A 16,030-nucleotide genomic window follows, 5' to 3' on the forward strand; every position below is an offset into this window, starting at 1 on the left:
TATTACTGAAACTGGGACTGTCTTACAATTGATATGTATATTTAATGCATCCTTCTTTTCTGAAAAGTTGTTACTTAAGCATTTTTGAATGAGCAAAGTATACAATTGGGAAAGTTTTTTTTTGACAATCTGTATTTCACGTGACCCTTGTCCCATTGGAATGCATGTCTTGAATTAAAAGAAATCTACCTAAATAAATAACACATTTAAAAAAAAAACCAACATTCTCTTCTTAGTAAAGCCATAGTCAATCTATTGAATCCATCAGCTGGTGACATTCACCTAGTTGCCGCCGTCCTGGCATCTGAAGTGGGATGGAGACAGGCTATTAAATCGGTTTTAAAACATTCAGAGCAGCAGGTTCTTGGCTGGGAGGAAAAAAAAAAAAATCCACTTCTCAAGAGATGTTATTCCTTCAAAGGAGAACCTACTTCTTCGTAAAGGGAATTTGGAGAGAGCTTTTTGTTCTGCCGGGACAACATCTGGATTTAAATATGTCCATCCTCAAAAGGAGATTTCTCATAATGGACCGAACTCCAACCACTCAGAGCACAAGGACCGGCGAGCCTTCAAAAGGAGACCCCTGCGGTGCCGTCTGAGGGCCCTTGTGTCCCCGGCGCGCTGGCGGGTCCGAGCAGGGCTGGGCAGAAGCGCCGCAGACTCCGCTGCTGGAACTGAAGGATTCTCCCCTCCTCCCTCCCCCTGGACCCGGGGCCTGAATTCATTTCAGAACACATATGGTTTCAAGAGGCTCTTTTTTATGCTACAGCCGCCGAGGAGAGCTGAGCATGAAAGACCATTTAGAGCCGGGAAGAAGGATGCTAGGCCAAGGCCACGGGTTTGTCAAGGGTGCTGCGTGGAGCCCGGCCACCTGCGGACCGTGCCGGCGGGCACCGAGCCAGGTCCGGATCCCCTGGCGGGCCGGGCCCTTCCCGCGCGACCTTGGGGAAGTTGTGTAACCTCTGGGCCCCGCGACGCCCTTTCCTGGAGCGCGGAGCTGGAACGAAGCCCCTCGAAGGCCTGACATCAGAGATGACGCGTCCTCGCAGGCGATGACTAGGCAGAACGCGATGCCACTCCCTTTCTCGTGTCCCGGAGGGCGCGGGGGTGTGTCGTCCCCCCCCCAGGTGTCCTGGCTCCTCCAGCAGCTGTCCCGCTGCCCCGCCCCCAGCTCTCCCAGGGCCCGCCTGACCCTCACTGGCTCTCTGCGACGCGGCCCAGTCCTCCGCGGGCACGGGCCGTGGGCTGGCCTGGGGCGCCCCCTCCTGGTGACCGCACGGTGGCTGGGCACCCGGGACGCCGTGCTTCCTCTCTGAACTAGAGGAAGTCCCTTCTGGTGTCCAAACTGGATCTCCCCTGCGGCCCTTAGAAACCCGATGGGGCAGCGGAGGGTAGCTTCTCTCCCCTCTGCCTTAGAAAATCAGGTCACATGGAGTCCAAGTAGTTATTTTTCTGGGCTGGCTGGACTACCTAGAGGCCCAAATGGAAGGGACTTCGGGGGATGAGCCCTTTGCAGGATTTCTGTGCTAAAAGGGCCATCTGGGGAGTCAGGGTGCCCTGCATGAGTGGGGTTCTCACCTGGGTGTGGGAAGAGCAGAGCGGCCCCCAAGGGAAGGATGTAGGTTAGGGCTTCTGAGGGAAAATAAGGATGGTTAGGGAGCCTCTGCCTGAAGGAGGGTTTTGGTACAGCCCCTAACTCACTGACCGAATGGGTTTCTTCCCCCTACAGCCTGGTGGGACAGATTATCAGCGCTTCTGCAGTGGTATTGGCAAAGGACCTTTGATGAGCCACTTGTCTTTAGAACAGAGGACGCAGGAAGGCTTCGAGCTGAACACCAGGCAGGACTTCTCAATTATGAGGGATGTCAGACCTCAGAGAGGAAGGCCGAGCTGGGACCTTCCCATCCAGGAGAGCCCCAGGGCAAGTGGGGTCTGGACAAAGATGGGGAGGTGGCCCTGAAGCTCTGTGTCTATCCCGAGGGGCCCGTCACTAGGGTGTAGTCCTTGGGGTCCCAGGATTGAAAGGCCTTTTGTGAGGCGCTTGGCAGCTGTGGCCTTTGGGATGGGATGAACTGGGCAGGTGAGGATGGGCAGGGTAAGAAGCCAGGTCCAGAGTCATTGCCGCCCTCATCCTGCAAACTCATCTTCCAACGCCACCCCTCAGCTCACCTCCTCTCTGGACAGCTCTTGATCCCCCATGAGAGGTCACACCATCCTGCTCCATGCTCCCACCCCTCCCCTTCTGGAATGGTAGCTCCATGTCTGCCCTCCGTGCTGGGATGTAAGCCCTAGCCTGGCTCTCTCCCCAGTACCAGGCACACTGCCTGGCACATCATTGGTGCTCAGGGAATGGGTGGGGACTTCAGTTGATTTGGGAAGGTGTCCCAGGTCTTCCCTGGCTTTAGAAAGGGTTTGGGTGGGCAGAGAAGGAGGCAAGCCCCAAGGCCGGACCGATGAGGGACCTGGGCAGTCCCTCCTCCTTCTGCTTCCCTGATCCCTCAGGCTCCGACCTTCCGTGGAGTGGGGGGCGGGGGCTGCCCTTCCCTCCATTCAGACAGCCCCTCACTCTGGGCTGGCCCACGTATGAACCCCTCCTCATCCAACTCACCTCTGGTTTCCCACCCTGGGCCCATCAACCCAGCATGGCTACCCTACTTAACCCCACCCAGTTCTGATACCTGCTCCAGGCTGCCCTGTGTGTGGGTGTCCCCTCAGCCCATTTGTACTCCAACCCCCCAGGCCAGGCTGCCGCTTTGTGACAGATACTCTCCTCACCCTGTTGGGACTCTGACACCTGTGCTGGGCTGCCGCCCACATGGACCCCTTCTCGCCCAGCTCTGGCATTCTGCTCTGGTCCTTTCTGCACCCCCTTCCCAAGCTGGTGTCTCCCTTGCTCTGCTGCACCTAAGGGTTTAGGACAGATGGGTCAGGAAGGAAGGAAGGGAGGAATCGAGGGAGGGGGGAGGAAAGAGGAACAGAGCAGTGTTTTTGAAAAGAATATTCTAACAGTGGAAACTTTTGTGCAAGCAATATCTTGGATTATATAAAATAGAGATGCTCTGGTTGAAGACAGAGAGAGAGGGAGGAGGGAGGGGGGAGAGGGGGAGGGGAGAGGGGGAGAAAGAGGGAGCTTGCAAGTATGCCTGGAACCCCACCCACTTGGTTCCACTCAGAACTGTCACTAAGTCCCAGGGTTCCTTGGTGTACACTTGGGGAACCCTGGAAAAGAAATCTGCCCAGAAGAAATGGATGCCGCTCCGCAGCCACTTAGGTGGAATCCTCTTGAAGCTTTTCAGAGAAGCAGTGCTTGAGACCGCTGGCTCATTGTCCACCCTGGGGTAGCTCTTGCAGGGTGGAGCAGAGGGGGGCGGGGGGGTGCAGGGGCTCCCGCCTGGAGGAGGTGTCCCTGAGGGGCTCTGGGCAGGTGTGGGGGGCCTGTGGGAGGCGGGTCAGGGTCTGCTGGACACAGGCTGTGAGTTGCAGAGCTTGCTTGTGCTGAGGTGTGGGGCAGACCATCCCTTCCCCATTGGAGCCCTTCTGTGACTCTCTGTGTCCCCATCTCTGCTTACTTCCGGGAACAGAGCCTAGGGATTCTGCTCTCCTGGCTGGAGCTGATGGCCCTTGGGCGGTGAGCAACACTTCACAGTTGACAAACCTTTCACATCTATGTGCTGATTGGGTTTCATCTTTGCAGCCATTGGTGAGATAGTCCGTTTACTAATCCAGTGCCCCCACCCACCGAGGAGAGAAGAGGAAGTTAGGGTCAGAGGTTGCGTAAATGGCCCTCTGGCATGCAGAGAAGAGGCCAGGAGGCCCAACAGCTCCAATCCCAGCGCGTTCCCTGAACCCTGGGTCTTTCCCTGGGCTTCTCCCCCAATGTGTGAGCCAAATGTGAGGTTAGGGCTTAGGGTGAGGACTCAGTAGTCAGGCAGAAGACAGGTCAAGGGTCAGGACCCTTTCCCAGCACCCCAGGGCAAGCTCTGAGGCCCCTCACTCCGGTGGGGGATGTGAAATAGGATGACCATATAATGAGTCATCCAGATTAGGACACTTTTGAGAATGAAAGGGAGCATCATTACTAATTACCCTGTGGCAACAGCTGAGAAATGGGAGGTAAGATCACCCTATTATGGAACCCCCTGCCCCACTCCTTCTCCACCTCCACAGCCTCAGACCCCTAGACCAGATGCAGAAGAGCAGCTATTCACTGGACGCTCTGCAGAGCTTGCTTTATTGGCCCTTCATGACAATGTATGGCTGATCCAGTTTTTATTTCCTTTTTATTGACGGAGAGACTGAGGCCCAAAAGATTCTTGCTCAAGAACACACAGCTGGTAATTGGAGCTGGGATTTGAACCCAGGGAGATTGGCTTTCCTCAGAAGGATTATAATAAAATTTTAATGAGTTAGTTTGGGCCACAAGAATTGGACCGTGGAGTGGGGGCTCCCAGAGCCTCTACTCAGACCTTCCCCCCATCTCTCTTAGCTGTTGTTAGCTCAGGGACATCACTGAAAGGACAACTTTGAGTGGTGAGGGGATGTGTAGACGAGGGAGGCAGGCAGGTGCACTCAACAGAAGGAAACGTGTTAGGAGTGTGAAGTAGAAGGGTAGCAGCAGGATGAGAATAATAAAAGGTAACATTTATTAAGCACTTACTGTATCCCGGGTTCCGTTTGAAGTGTTTTCAAGGTATTAACCTACTTCATCCTCGCAACACCCTATAAACTAAGTACCATTATTATTTCCATTTTACAGATGAGAAAACTAAGGTCACTGCTCTTTATTACACAGCTAGCAAGTGGTAGAGTCAAGGTCACACAGTGGGCGTACCCATCATGCAGTTTGTCCTTAAGGAAGAGGATGCCGCTGGCCCCGGGGTTGGGTGGGGGACTGAGTCCCTCTAGCCTGCTTCCTCTAGGACATCCGGCCACAGATTTTCAGGGAGGAGAGAGTCCCGCGCTTCAGCCTTCTGGGAGGGCTGGCCGAGGCTGTGCACCGAGGCCCCCTTGGGCTCCTGTCTCCCCGCAGGAGTGCAGTCGGCCGAGGTGGGGCCACGATCCCTGCCGCCTTCTGCGGCGGCTCGTTTTCCTTCATTGTCTTTAAATGTTTCTCGCTCTCTGTTTTTAAATCTAATTTTTCAGCTTCTTTTTTATCTTCACTCAAGTTGCTTTAATGAAACGAAAATGTGTCTGTTTCCCTCTGCTGGAGCTGCCCGGGGAATTTTAATATAAAACAAACAAGTTGGCTTTTAAAATTAAAATTTTATGGGTGGCATTTCCTCATTTAATGGGAGGCACAAAAGGCTGGAGTAAAACCAATTAACACGGGGTTGGGACTTGGTGTTCGGCAAAATTAAACATCAGCAGCGCGGTGTGCGGGGGGGCTGCTGGTGTGGGGCTGGGGGAGGTGTGCAGTTGGGCGGCGGAGGGCAGGGCACCCGGCACCAGCGCCCGCTCAGCACAGTCACAAGGCAGGTGGTTGTGGGGGCGAGCAAACAGGGGATGGCCGCTTCAGATTCCTGGGGCCCTGGGCACCAGAGTTTGGAGAGGCAGCCGAAAATAGCTAAGGCCTCTGCAAGGGCCGGAATTCACTGGATAGTCCTCTTCAGGGACGGTCTGAGTCCCATCCATGACGGTGGGGGCCCGGGGCTTGATCATGGCCGTGCCCCAGGTCCCAGACGGCGCCAGGAGTGTGGTAGGTGTCCCTTAAATGCTCGATGACTGAGCAATGACTTCATGTGAGCAAACAACAGTAACACGGAACTCGGCAGTGAATCACTCATGGTGCTTCTCAGCCAGGGCAGGATTTTGCTGGGGTTGTTTTGGTAGAAAAGGTGCAAAAAGCCACGCAAGATCAGAGGAGGGAGGGGCAGTGCTGGTGGGGCCCCCACGGGAGCACGGCTCTGTGGACCCCACAAGGGCAGAGCGCAGGCAGCCCGGGGCGGGGGGGGGGGGGGGGGGGGGTTGGGCAGGAGGAAGATGTGGAGGTGGGAGGAGGAGGGGCTGAATCTGGCCTGGAGGATGTGTGTGTGTGTGCAAGAGGTGAATCTGGAAAGGTCCCTGGGGACCAGATTGTGACGCATAGGAGGAGGGGCTTTTTTCCACTGTATCTCCTGGGCAGTGGGGATCCTCGGAAATTCCAAAGCAGATTGATATGATCAGAGGTGGTTTCTGGAAAACTGATTCTGGAGGCTGGTGGGAGGGAAAGGAGGAGTCAGCTAGGTATGGTGGCTTTCGTCCAGGCTGAGCAGCTGAGGACCTCAGGCTGGAGGTTCAGCTGACCTATGACTGCTGGGGGAGGGGAGAGAAGGCTTGGGCATTGGGAGGGGGCCCTCCTCTGAGCTGGGAAGCCCTGGAGGAGAAGGAGGAGGGAAGGTGAGGAATTCTGTATGGCAACAACAAGAATTCTGTATGGCAACCAACCCCCAGGTATAGACCTGATTGTGTTGCGGACACAGGAAGCGGATTTCACACCAACAGTCACAACCAGATCCCGTAAACAACCAGTACATACTCGGTGCTGTAGCCCCAGGCAGCCCCCCAGAACGCAGGCCTCGCAGCTTCAAAGAAAGAGCCTGGACTACCCCTTCTGATCCCTTCACCTCCCTCCTTCCCCCCCCACTGACTCTTTCTGAACCCCACTGGGGCAGCTTTCTCTGCACCTTTTCTGCCCTCTGACCCCTGATTCTATGGAGAGGGCCACTCTGGTTACTAGAATCCCCCAAGTAGCAATAAGACGGGGGAGGCCAAGTGCCCCACCTACTCTGAGTCAGGAAATCGAGCTGAAAGCCACCAGTATCCTTAATCCTCCCCAACCAGGCTTTTGGACCCATAACCGCCCCTTCCCCCTCCCCCCCCCCCCCCCCCCCCCGCCAGAATCCTGCAGGCCCCTGACAGAAGTCCAGCAGGTGTGTGAACTGTGGGCGCCAGGTTCTGGCTCTTTGGGGAAGGTGTCTTTGAGGGAATCCGAGGTCAGAGGAACAAGTTTCCTAATGCAGGGCTGTGCTCGGATCCAGGCCTATTGAAGGGTCTGTCCAAGGTCTATCTGAGGATCCAGGGGAGGGTCTCTTTGAGACCAATTTGAGAACTGGTCTGAGGTTTATTTGTAAGTCTCTTTGAGGCCTGTTTAAAGGCCCAAAGATGGTCTGGGTTGGCCTGAGGGCCAGTAGCATAAAACCAATAAAAATGGCCTGAGGCCAAGGCTGACACTGACCCTTCTCCCTCCATACAACACAGAGAGAAATTCTGGCCAAGCTGGAAGCAGGTTCTTATGGTCGAGGGGCTGGGAGAGTGGCCGGTGTCTTTCCTTTGGTGATGGATAAAGTTTACCCCAAACCACAAAACGGTTGGCCAGAGCCCCCATTCCATCCCAACAACCAGTTGGCTCACCTTGAAAAATCTGGGAAAGACAACATTTTTGAAGACCACACTCACCTGCCCCCCTTTCTGGGGAGAAAGACATGATGTGCCTTATCTGAAATGGGCTTTTACGTATGAATAGGAGTTCACCTGGTGAACAAGGTAGGGACAGTGTTGACTGACACCAGTGAATAGAGAGAAATGTCCAACTATTCTCTGTGGGCTGAGAGAACTACCAACGAATACATCAATTTTCCTGGAGTCTGGAACTTGCAAGAGCCAGACATACTAATACCACACAAAATAACATAAGAGAAAAAGCCTTGCAAAGTGTGCAGAGCTACACAAAATGAGGCATCTCTCAGTCATCTCTCCTGTTTGTTGTGGGAACCAAATGAGTCAAGATGTGTGAAGATGTATTGTAAACTGGAAAAGTATTTATAAAAATGTTAATTAATATATTTAAAGAGTAGGTAGATCAAGTGTGAGGATGTGGAAATGGAGTAGACAATTAAAATAGCTGCTAATTTCTCTCTTGAATTCACATTTTAGGAAATGTTTATAAACTGAGAATTCTAATTACTTTTCCCTCCTCACACCTTGTCTCAGATGGATACACTGTAAGAGAGTTGTAGGATCTATTAAAAATATTGTCAGTTTCCTGGCATACCAGCGGGGGACTCTTTATAGAGCAAATTACAGAGCACCCATTGCAAACTGGTTTAACCAGTAAAGGAAGGTAGAGTTTATGGGACTCGAAAGTCCAAAGGTAGCATGGGCCTCGATAGGTCCAATCCAAAGTGCATTACACCTGATGCTCAGGTCAGCTTCTCTATGTTGGGTGCCAACGGCTTCTAGGTTTCTACCTTCAAATTCTGGGAGAGAGAGGGGCTGCCCTTTGGCCAACTATCCAACCTACAGAATTCCTGAGCTTTGCTTCTGATCGGACCAACTTGGGTCATGTGGATGGGGAACACCGGGACTTGTTTGGTGTGAGTCTGGATCAAGTGCCCATTCCCAAACTAATCACTACGGTACTGAGGAAGGTGGAACACATGCCCACCATACCTGGGCACGCAGGTGGACCGCTGGGCTTCGGGTGTGTGGATCTACAGTGGTGTTTGGTTTCTGCCCTAGTTGCTAATTCATTATCTAAACATTCTCTTCCCTCTAGCTCTTCCCTTGCATTCGTGATACCAGTCCAGGCCTCGTCACATCTCCCCACACAGTTTACTACGATCTTTTCTGGGTTTTTTAGCTGCTAACTTCGTCCCTAGCCTCTTTGCTCGCCAATAAATTTTGCTCAATAGCTATACACAAAATAGCTCAACACATTTAATCATAGCAAAGCACACGAATTACAGCCAATGTGATAAGACAGAAAACATGATTACAAAATTCAGCTGTGGAAAAATGATCATTTGCCAAAGACACAATTTTATCACGGAAAACCTAATAAAATTAACTCAAAACAATTAATTATGGCTAATAAAAGGGTTTAGTAAGACATCAGACACAAAATCATAAAAATAAGAAAAAACGCTTCTTTCTATAATAATAATCAGTTCTAAAATATTGTAACAGGTTATCTGTAGGAGAAGGTCTTTATTTTTTTTTTTTTAATTTTTTTATTAACATATAATGTATTATTTGTTTCAGGGGTACAGGTCTGTAATTCATCAGTCTTACACAATTCACAGCGCTCACCATAGCACATACCCTCCCCAATGTCCATCACCCAGCCACCTCATTCCTCCCACCCCCCTCCACTCCAGCAACCCTCAGTTTATTTCCTGAGATTAAGAGTCTCTTTTGGTTTGTCTCCCTCTCTGGTTTCATCTTGTTTCATTTTTCCCTCCCTTCCCCTGTGATCCTCTGTCTTGTTTCTCAAATTCCTCATATCAGTGAGATCATATGATAATTGTCTAGAAGGTCTTTATTTACTTATTTTTTTTAAAGACGATGAGGAAGCTCATTTGGGGATAGCTGGTTTCTGGAGGTGTAGACACACGTGACCTTGAATTAGATGGCTCCCCCCACACTTTTTAAGAAAATTAACAGGATGGAGTCCTTTACATAGTAAGGCAAATACCACCTATTTTTCTAGCAAGAAGCCTTGAAGAAGAAATCTAAGTGTAGGAAGGCAAACTGAGATGGTGAATATTCAGTTTTGTAATGACCACATTTCAAACAGGACTATGGATGTGACCTGGTTTTATTACCTGGGCTAGGAGCCGAGGAGAACAGGGATTTTCAGATGAGTGAGAGGGAGAGAGAGGGAAAGGGAAGGAGAGAGGGAGGGAGGGAGGCAGGGGAGGGTTGTCAGAAGAAGGAGCGCTGAGGCAGGGGAGGTGACAAGTAGCCCCAGGACTGTGTCTGGGACACATTAGCACCTGTCCAGTTTCCCCAGATGCCAAAGTATAACCCTCAAAATGTTAAAAACATAATTCTCATGCAATACCTAGTGAGCACAATCAAAATATTGTTCAACTCAATGAGAGAATCTTTCAACAAAGCTGTTTCAAAGGAGGATATGGAAACTCATTTGAAAAACAATGATGCAAGAAGATTACTAAATTAGAAACGAAACTGGTTAATATCCTATAAGGCAATCTCCCCCCGCCCCCCCCCGCCAAGCTTTGGTGTTATTTATGGGATGGAAATCATCTGCAAACTTATCAGTTTTCCACAAGTGAACGTCTAACTCCACAGAGCGTGGGCCCTAATCAATAGTAATTAGAGTATCAGACAAAGCTGAGTGCTGCGGAACCAGCTGACTCTAGACGGTCTTGTTGACCAATTCAGCAGATGTGGAGAGGACTCATAGCCATCACTTCGCTCTATTTCCAAAGTTTTGACTAGGACTAGGGGAAAGGAACTTCACAGAGGAACATATTTTGTGCAGTTTGACTTTTGGGAGCTCAGAGTCCTTATAGATGGACCCCGAAAAGAAGTATGAGCCAAACTGGGGTCCCAACAAGATGAAGTAGGACATACAGAAGTAGGGTCACTTGGTGCCAGTAGCTTGGAGGGCGCACATTGGGGGGAAAGATGTCCCGTACCCACCTCCATGCCATGCTTTGGAGCATCTCTCCTCGGACTCAGAGTCACCTCTACCTTGTTATTTTCTGTTTTATTTTTCTGCTTTAAAAAATTATTTTTTTTTATTGTGGTAAAATATGCATATTCATAATATAAACATTATCATTTTAATACAGTTCACTATTAAGTACGTTCACACTGCTGTGCAGCCATCATCACCGTCCATGTCCAGAAATTTTTCATCTTCCCGAACTGAAACTCTGTCCCATGAAACACTAACTCCCCATTCCCCCCTCCTCCTACTTCCTGGCACCCACCATTCTACTCTCCCTGAATTTGACTATGTTAGGTACTTTATATAAGTGGAATCATACAGTGTTGGCCCTTTTGTGACTAGCTTATTTTTTTTTTTTTTTAAAGATTTTATTTGTTTATTTGAGAGAGAGAGAGAGAGCGAGCACGAGGAGGTGGAGGGGCAGAGGGAGAGGGAGAAGCAAACTTCCCACTGAGCAGGGAGCCTGATGTGGGGCTCGATCGCAGGACCCCGAGATCATGACCTGAGCTGAAGTCAGAGGCTTAACCAACTGAGCCACCCAGGCGCCCCAATGACTAGCTTATTTCAATTAGCTTCATGTTTCAAGGTTCACCCATGTTGTAGATGTATCAGGCTGTCATTCCTTTTGAAGGCTGAATAATATTCATTGTATGTACAGACCATATTTTGCTTATTCTTTCATTCATTGACATACACTTGGGCTACTTCTACCTTTTGGATGTTGTGCATAATGCTGCTGTGAACACTGGTGCACAAACATCTGTTTAGTCCCACATCGGGCTCCCTGAACGGCGGGAAGCCTGCTTCTCCCTCTCCTACTGCTCCCCCTGCTTGTGCTCTCTCTCGCTCTCTCGCTCTGTCAAATAAATAAAATCTAAACAAAACAAAACAAAAACGTCTGTTTAAATCCCTGCTTTCGATTCTCTGGGGTACGTACCTAGAGGTGGAACAGCTGGATCACATGATTATTCTATGTTTGAGTTTTTGAGGAACCACCCTAAGGTTTTCCGCAGCAGCCGCTCCATTTTGCATTCCCACGACCAGTGCCTGAGAGTTCCAATTCCGGCACGTTTTGGCCCACACTTGTTAGTTGGTTGTACTTTTTAACTAATAGCCATCCTAATGGATGTGAAATTTTAGTTTTAAAATAATTGCTCTGGGCCACTTTAGGAGAAGAAAGCCCAGTTGAGAACCTCTCCCTGTCTCTGGATTGGCCAGGAAGCCCTATGCGGAGGAAATGACGTCATCCTACCGCCGGGACCACGCCCACTGCTGTTGCTCCTTCTCGGCACACGGTGTCGCTGTTGAAGACTGGTCCTGCACAGTCTGATGCATGTTGCTTCTCCGCTGCTTGTGCTGACGTCTTTGGGGGCTCACGTCGCTCCACGGGCACCACTAGATCTTCCACAGGAAACAGAATGCCATGACTAAGATTACAGTTCCTCAATTAGATTAGACAAGTATTTACTGGGTGCCTTACTGGGTGCCAGGCATTGATCTAGGAAGTCATCAGAGCAGAGCAGACAATGATCCCTGCCTTTCTGGGGGCTAGACAATAAACAATGACCACAGTAAATAAGTAAATTGCAAAACATGTTAAAAGGTGTTAGGCACAATGGGAGAATGGAAAAGTAAAACAGGGCAAGAGGATTGGGGGTATGTGGTGGGAGGCAGGTGAGAGTTGCATCATTGGGAAGACATTGGGCAAAGTCCTGAAAGAGATGAGTTGCATCTGGAGTAAGTGTCCCGGAGAAGTGGGCCAACCCTAGGGCAGAAGTATGTTGGGTATGTTTGAGGTTGGAGCCAGGAGAGGAACGTGGCCTGGGAGACCATCGTAAGGACTTTGGCTTTTACTCTGAGTGACATGGGGATCCATTCAGGATTCTGAGCAGAGAAGTGACATGATCTGATATATGTTTTTTTTTTTTATTTAAGTATTTATTACTTTCTGGGGGGCAATTTAAAGACTACTTTTTAGAGCAGTTTGAGGTTCACAAAATTGAGAGGCAGATACAGAGATTTCTCGTATACCTGTTGCTCCCCCACAGCCCCCACATGCACAGCCTCCCCCATCATCAACATCCCTCCCCCACCAGGGTGGTACATTTGTTACAATTGATGAACCTCCACTGATACATCATTATCACCCAAAGACCATAAAAACCAGGGTTCATTCCTGGTGTACATTCTATGGGTTTGGACAAATGGGTGATGACATGTATCCATCATTATAGTATCATACACAGTATTTGCACTGCCCTAAAAATCTTCTGTGCTCTATGACTTATGCTTTAAAAGATTCCATTTGGGGGGCGCTTGGGTGGCCCAGTAGGTTAAGTGTCTGCCTTCAGCTCAGGTCATGATCCCAGGGTCCTGGGATCGAGCTCTGTATCAGGCTCCCCAGTGGGGAGTCTGCTTCTCCCTCTGCCTCTGCCTTCCACTCCCCCTGCTTATGCTCTCTCTCTCTCTGTCAAATAAATAAAATCTTAAAAAAGAAAGATTCCCTTTGGCTCATGTGTTGAGAATAAACTGAAGGGCAGGAGGCAGGGACAGAGTGGGGAGACCAGGTAGGAGGCTATGGCCATAAGCCATAGGGTCACAGGCATCATGGTTTATAAAATCATCCCAGCGCAGAGCCTGGTCCCCTCTCCGGCCTCCTCTGCAACTCCTCCTGCTCTCCCCAGCCGTTCTCCGCTTTGGAGGGACTTTGAAGGGAACCACTGATTATCTCGTGTAATCCTCACAGGCTCATGAGGAGGGATTGTTTCACAATATTTCCAAGCCCATGCTATGGATGGAATGGTGTCCCCCCTCCTCAAATTCATATGTTGGAGCTCTAAACCCCCATCTAGTGGTGTTTGGAGATGGGGTCTTTGGGAAGTAATGAGGTTTAGCGGGGGACATGGGGGTGGGGCCCCCATGATGGGATTGGTGCCCTTACAAGAAGAGACACCAGGGCGATTGCTTCCCTCCTCTCCCCCCCCCCCCCCACCGCAAGTGCACTAACCCAGGAAAGGGAAGGGGGCGTGGGGAGAGAAGGCAGCCATCTGTAAGCCAGAGGGAGGGCTCTCACAGGGGACTGAGTTCATCAGCACTTTGATCTTGGACTTCCCAGCCTCCAGATCTGTGAGAAACTGTCAGTTATTTAAGATCCCTGTCTGTGGTATTTTATAGCAGCCCAAGCAGACCAGGCAGCCCATTTTACAGACGAGGAAACCGAAACTCTGCGGTGTAGGTGACCCAGTCCCTCAGCTGGGTGTGGCAGAGCACTGGGCCCGGCTGTGGTGGGAGACGACGGAAGACCAGAGGGTACGGGGCTGGGGGTGCTGCTTGTTGGGGAGGTGGGGGGGTTGGCGCTGGTGGGCTCCTACCTGAGTGGCACCTTCTCGGTGCATTTCCCAGAGGCCTGGCTCTGGCTTTTCCAGGCACGCTGGGATGGGGGTGGGTGGGGGTATAGGGGGGGATTGCCTGTCTTCCCACTGAGGCCCTTCCTTGTGGCCTTCCTGCCTTGCTGGGGCTTGGGCTGTCCGGACTGGTGCTCCTGGAGCTGGCAGGTGGTGGCAGGGGTGGTGGTGGAGGGGGGGGCTGCAAAACGGGGAGGGGAAGGCGCCCAGGGTCCAATCACGACTCCCCGATGCCTGTTGGCTGCTCATTCTCAGAGAAGGTGGGGGAAGAGGGCAGAGTGTTAATGACAGTAATTGCTTTAATTATTTTTTTGGTTTGGAGAGTCATAAAATGCGGCAGCTTGCTCAGTGCTAATCATGGTAATTAGCAGGGGCTGGGGCCTCGCCTGGACGGCAGGCAGTCGTTAACCAGGGGGAAGTATCAGCCTGCAGACACACAGAGAGAGAAATGAACGAGCCACCCCCCTTTCTCTTCTGCCTCCCCTTCCCTGCCTTCCGTCTCCCTCCCAGGACTTTGAGCTCCTCATCCCCCACCTGGCTTCCTCCCTCTCCCTCTGCCCCGCCCCCTCGGAGGGACGCCTCCTGGCTGGTGACACAGTGATGGCAGGCCGGCAGGCAGTGGCTGTGGCTGGTCTCAGGGATTGGCCTCAGGGCGGGGGGGTGGGGGGGTGGGGGAGCAGCTGTCGGGGGGAAAAGGGGAGAGGTCAGCTGCCAGCAGAGGTCTGTGCCTGCTCTGGGCACTCCCCTGTGGTGCTCCCCCAGGTCCGGGCAGCTTTGGACCATCTGCTTTGGACCAGGCACCTTGACCCTTACAGATGAGCCAGGTGAGAGAGCAGAGCTGCCTCCCTGAGTGAAGCTGGAGGAAGCCTCAGGGAATGGAACTAGGGCCACCTCCCTGCTTCCCTTACCCCTAGCCAAGCGTCACAGGCTCAGCCACCATTTCCTGAGCAGCTAGTGCATGCTGGAGGTGCCGGGGAAGAATCAGGCTCCACCTTGTTCTTGAGTTCCAGGCAGATGGGGAGTTGGACGTGTAAGAAATAATGACCAGCCGGGGGGACATCAGAGCTGCAGCACGTAGGCCAAAGGTGCCAACTCTTGGAAAGTCAGGGAAGGCTTCCTGGAGGAGGTGGCAGGGCTGTGTGTGGGTACTTCCACGAGAAAGCAGCGTTTTCTGGGTCTTGCAAGGTCAGGAGTAGTTTCCTGATGTGAGGGGCTGGAGGATTCCTGGCTGAGGTGGAGGAGGGTGGGAGATACAGCCTGAGATACGGCTCTGAGCTAGAATTCGAGGGACCTCCAAGACCCAGCCATGGAATCTGAGCTTGGCCTACCCCCTGAGACCCCATATGTGTGGGGCTTGGTGAAGGGCTGGAGTCAGGAGCTTCTTTTGTGGGGAGTAAATGAACACACGTAGGTAAAGCACACAGCACATAGTGAGTACTCCTGGGGTTGGCAGTGCGGATCCTGCTGATGATGACAGGGACTCAGCCAGGGACAGTGTCCCAGCACCCCACCGACACATTCGTGCAGGTGCCGAGACACACGGTCGTACAGACACGTGAGCCACAATCCCACAAAGCACAGACACAAATGCACAGTCACCCCCCACTCAGACACACACCATCATGCACACTCACACTCACGAACAGCACCTCCTCGGGGACCCACTCGCCACGCTGGACCCACGGATGCGCTTCATCTTCGAGGGCTTTCCTAGGGCCAGAGGTGTGGCCCAGCTCTGTGATCTTGTTACTTTGCTCCCTGGGACCATGGCAGCAGGGCTGGGGCTGGGGCTGGGGCGGGCAGCTCCTCTGCTCGGCCAGAACGTGAGCCTTGGTGCTGCAGCCGCACAGCCTGAGGCCAGATGTCAGGAAGAACTGTCCAGCTGAGGGGCCAGCTTTAGCGACTGGTGAGGCGGACGCAGCTGGTTTGGGGAAGGGAGCTGTTTCCCCCAAGCTGAACTCGGCCCTCCTCTGAGACCAGGGACTCGGAGTCAGCACAGCCCTCCCGCGGGGGGCTTAGGCAGAGGGGGTGTGAGCGCGGTGTGGGACACATCCGTGGGTGCGTGCGAACAGCTGCTGTGGATAACAAGAGCCTTGCAGCAGGAGGGACAGTGGTTAGACTTCAAGGGGGCACTCTGGATTGCCAGGGGGTGTGAGGAACGACAGGAACA

At 52.0% G+C, this 16,030-nt stretch overlaps 1 protein-coding gene across 14 annotated transcripts in view; it reads left to right on the forward strand.

Annotated features, from left to right (window-relative positions):
- The window catches only part of LOC118552561 (uncharacterized), a 165,740-nt gene that overhangs the window by 14,090 nt on the left and 135,620 nt on the right, over positions 1–16,030 (forward strand). For 10 of the 14 annotated variants that reach the window (XR_013448261.1, XR_013448257.1, XR_013448269.1 and 7 more), the window contains exon 2: positions 1,730–1,921. The exons of the other annotated variants lie outside the window; for them this stretch is intronic. Coding sequence is in view for 1 of the 10 variants with exons in the window: in XM_078073399.1 (XP_077929525.1) it covers positions 1,730–1,921 (192 nt within the window). In the remaining 9 variants the exon portion in view is untranslated. The remainder of the gene's footprint in view (positions 1–1,729; positions 1,922–16,030) is intronic. 14 annotated transcript variants of the gene reach the window in all.

The sequence above is a fragment of the Halichoerus grypus genome, chromosome 5 (assembly GCF_964656455.1).
Source record: "Halichoerus grypus chromosome 5, mHalGry1.hap1.1, whole genome shotgun sequence".
Taxonomy (NCBI): Eukaryota; Metazoa; Chordata; class Mammalia; order Carnivora; family Phocidae; genus Halichoerus; species Halichoerus grypus.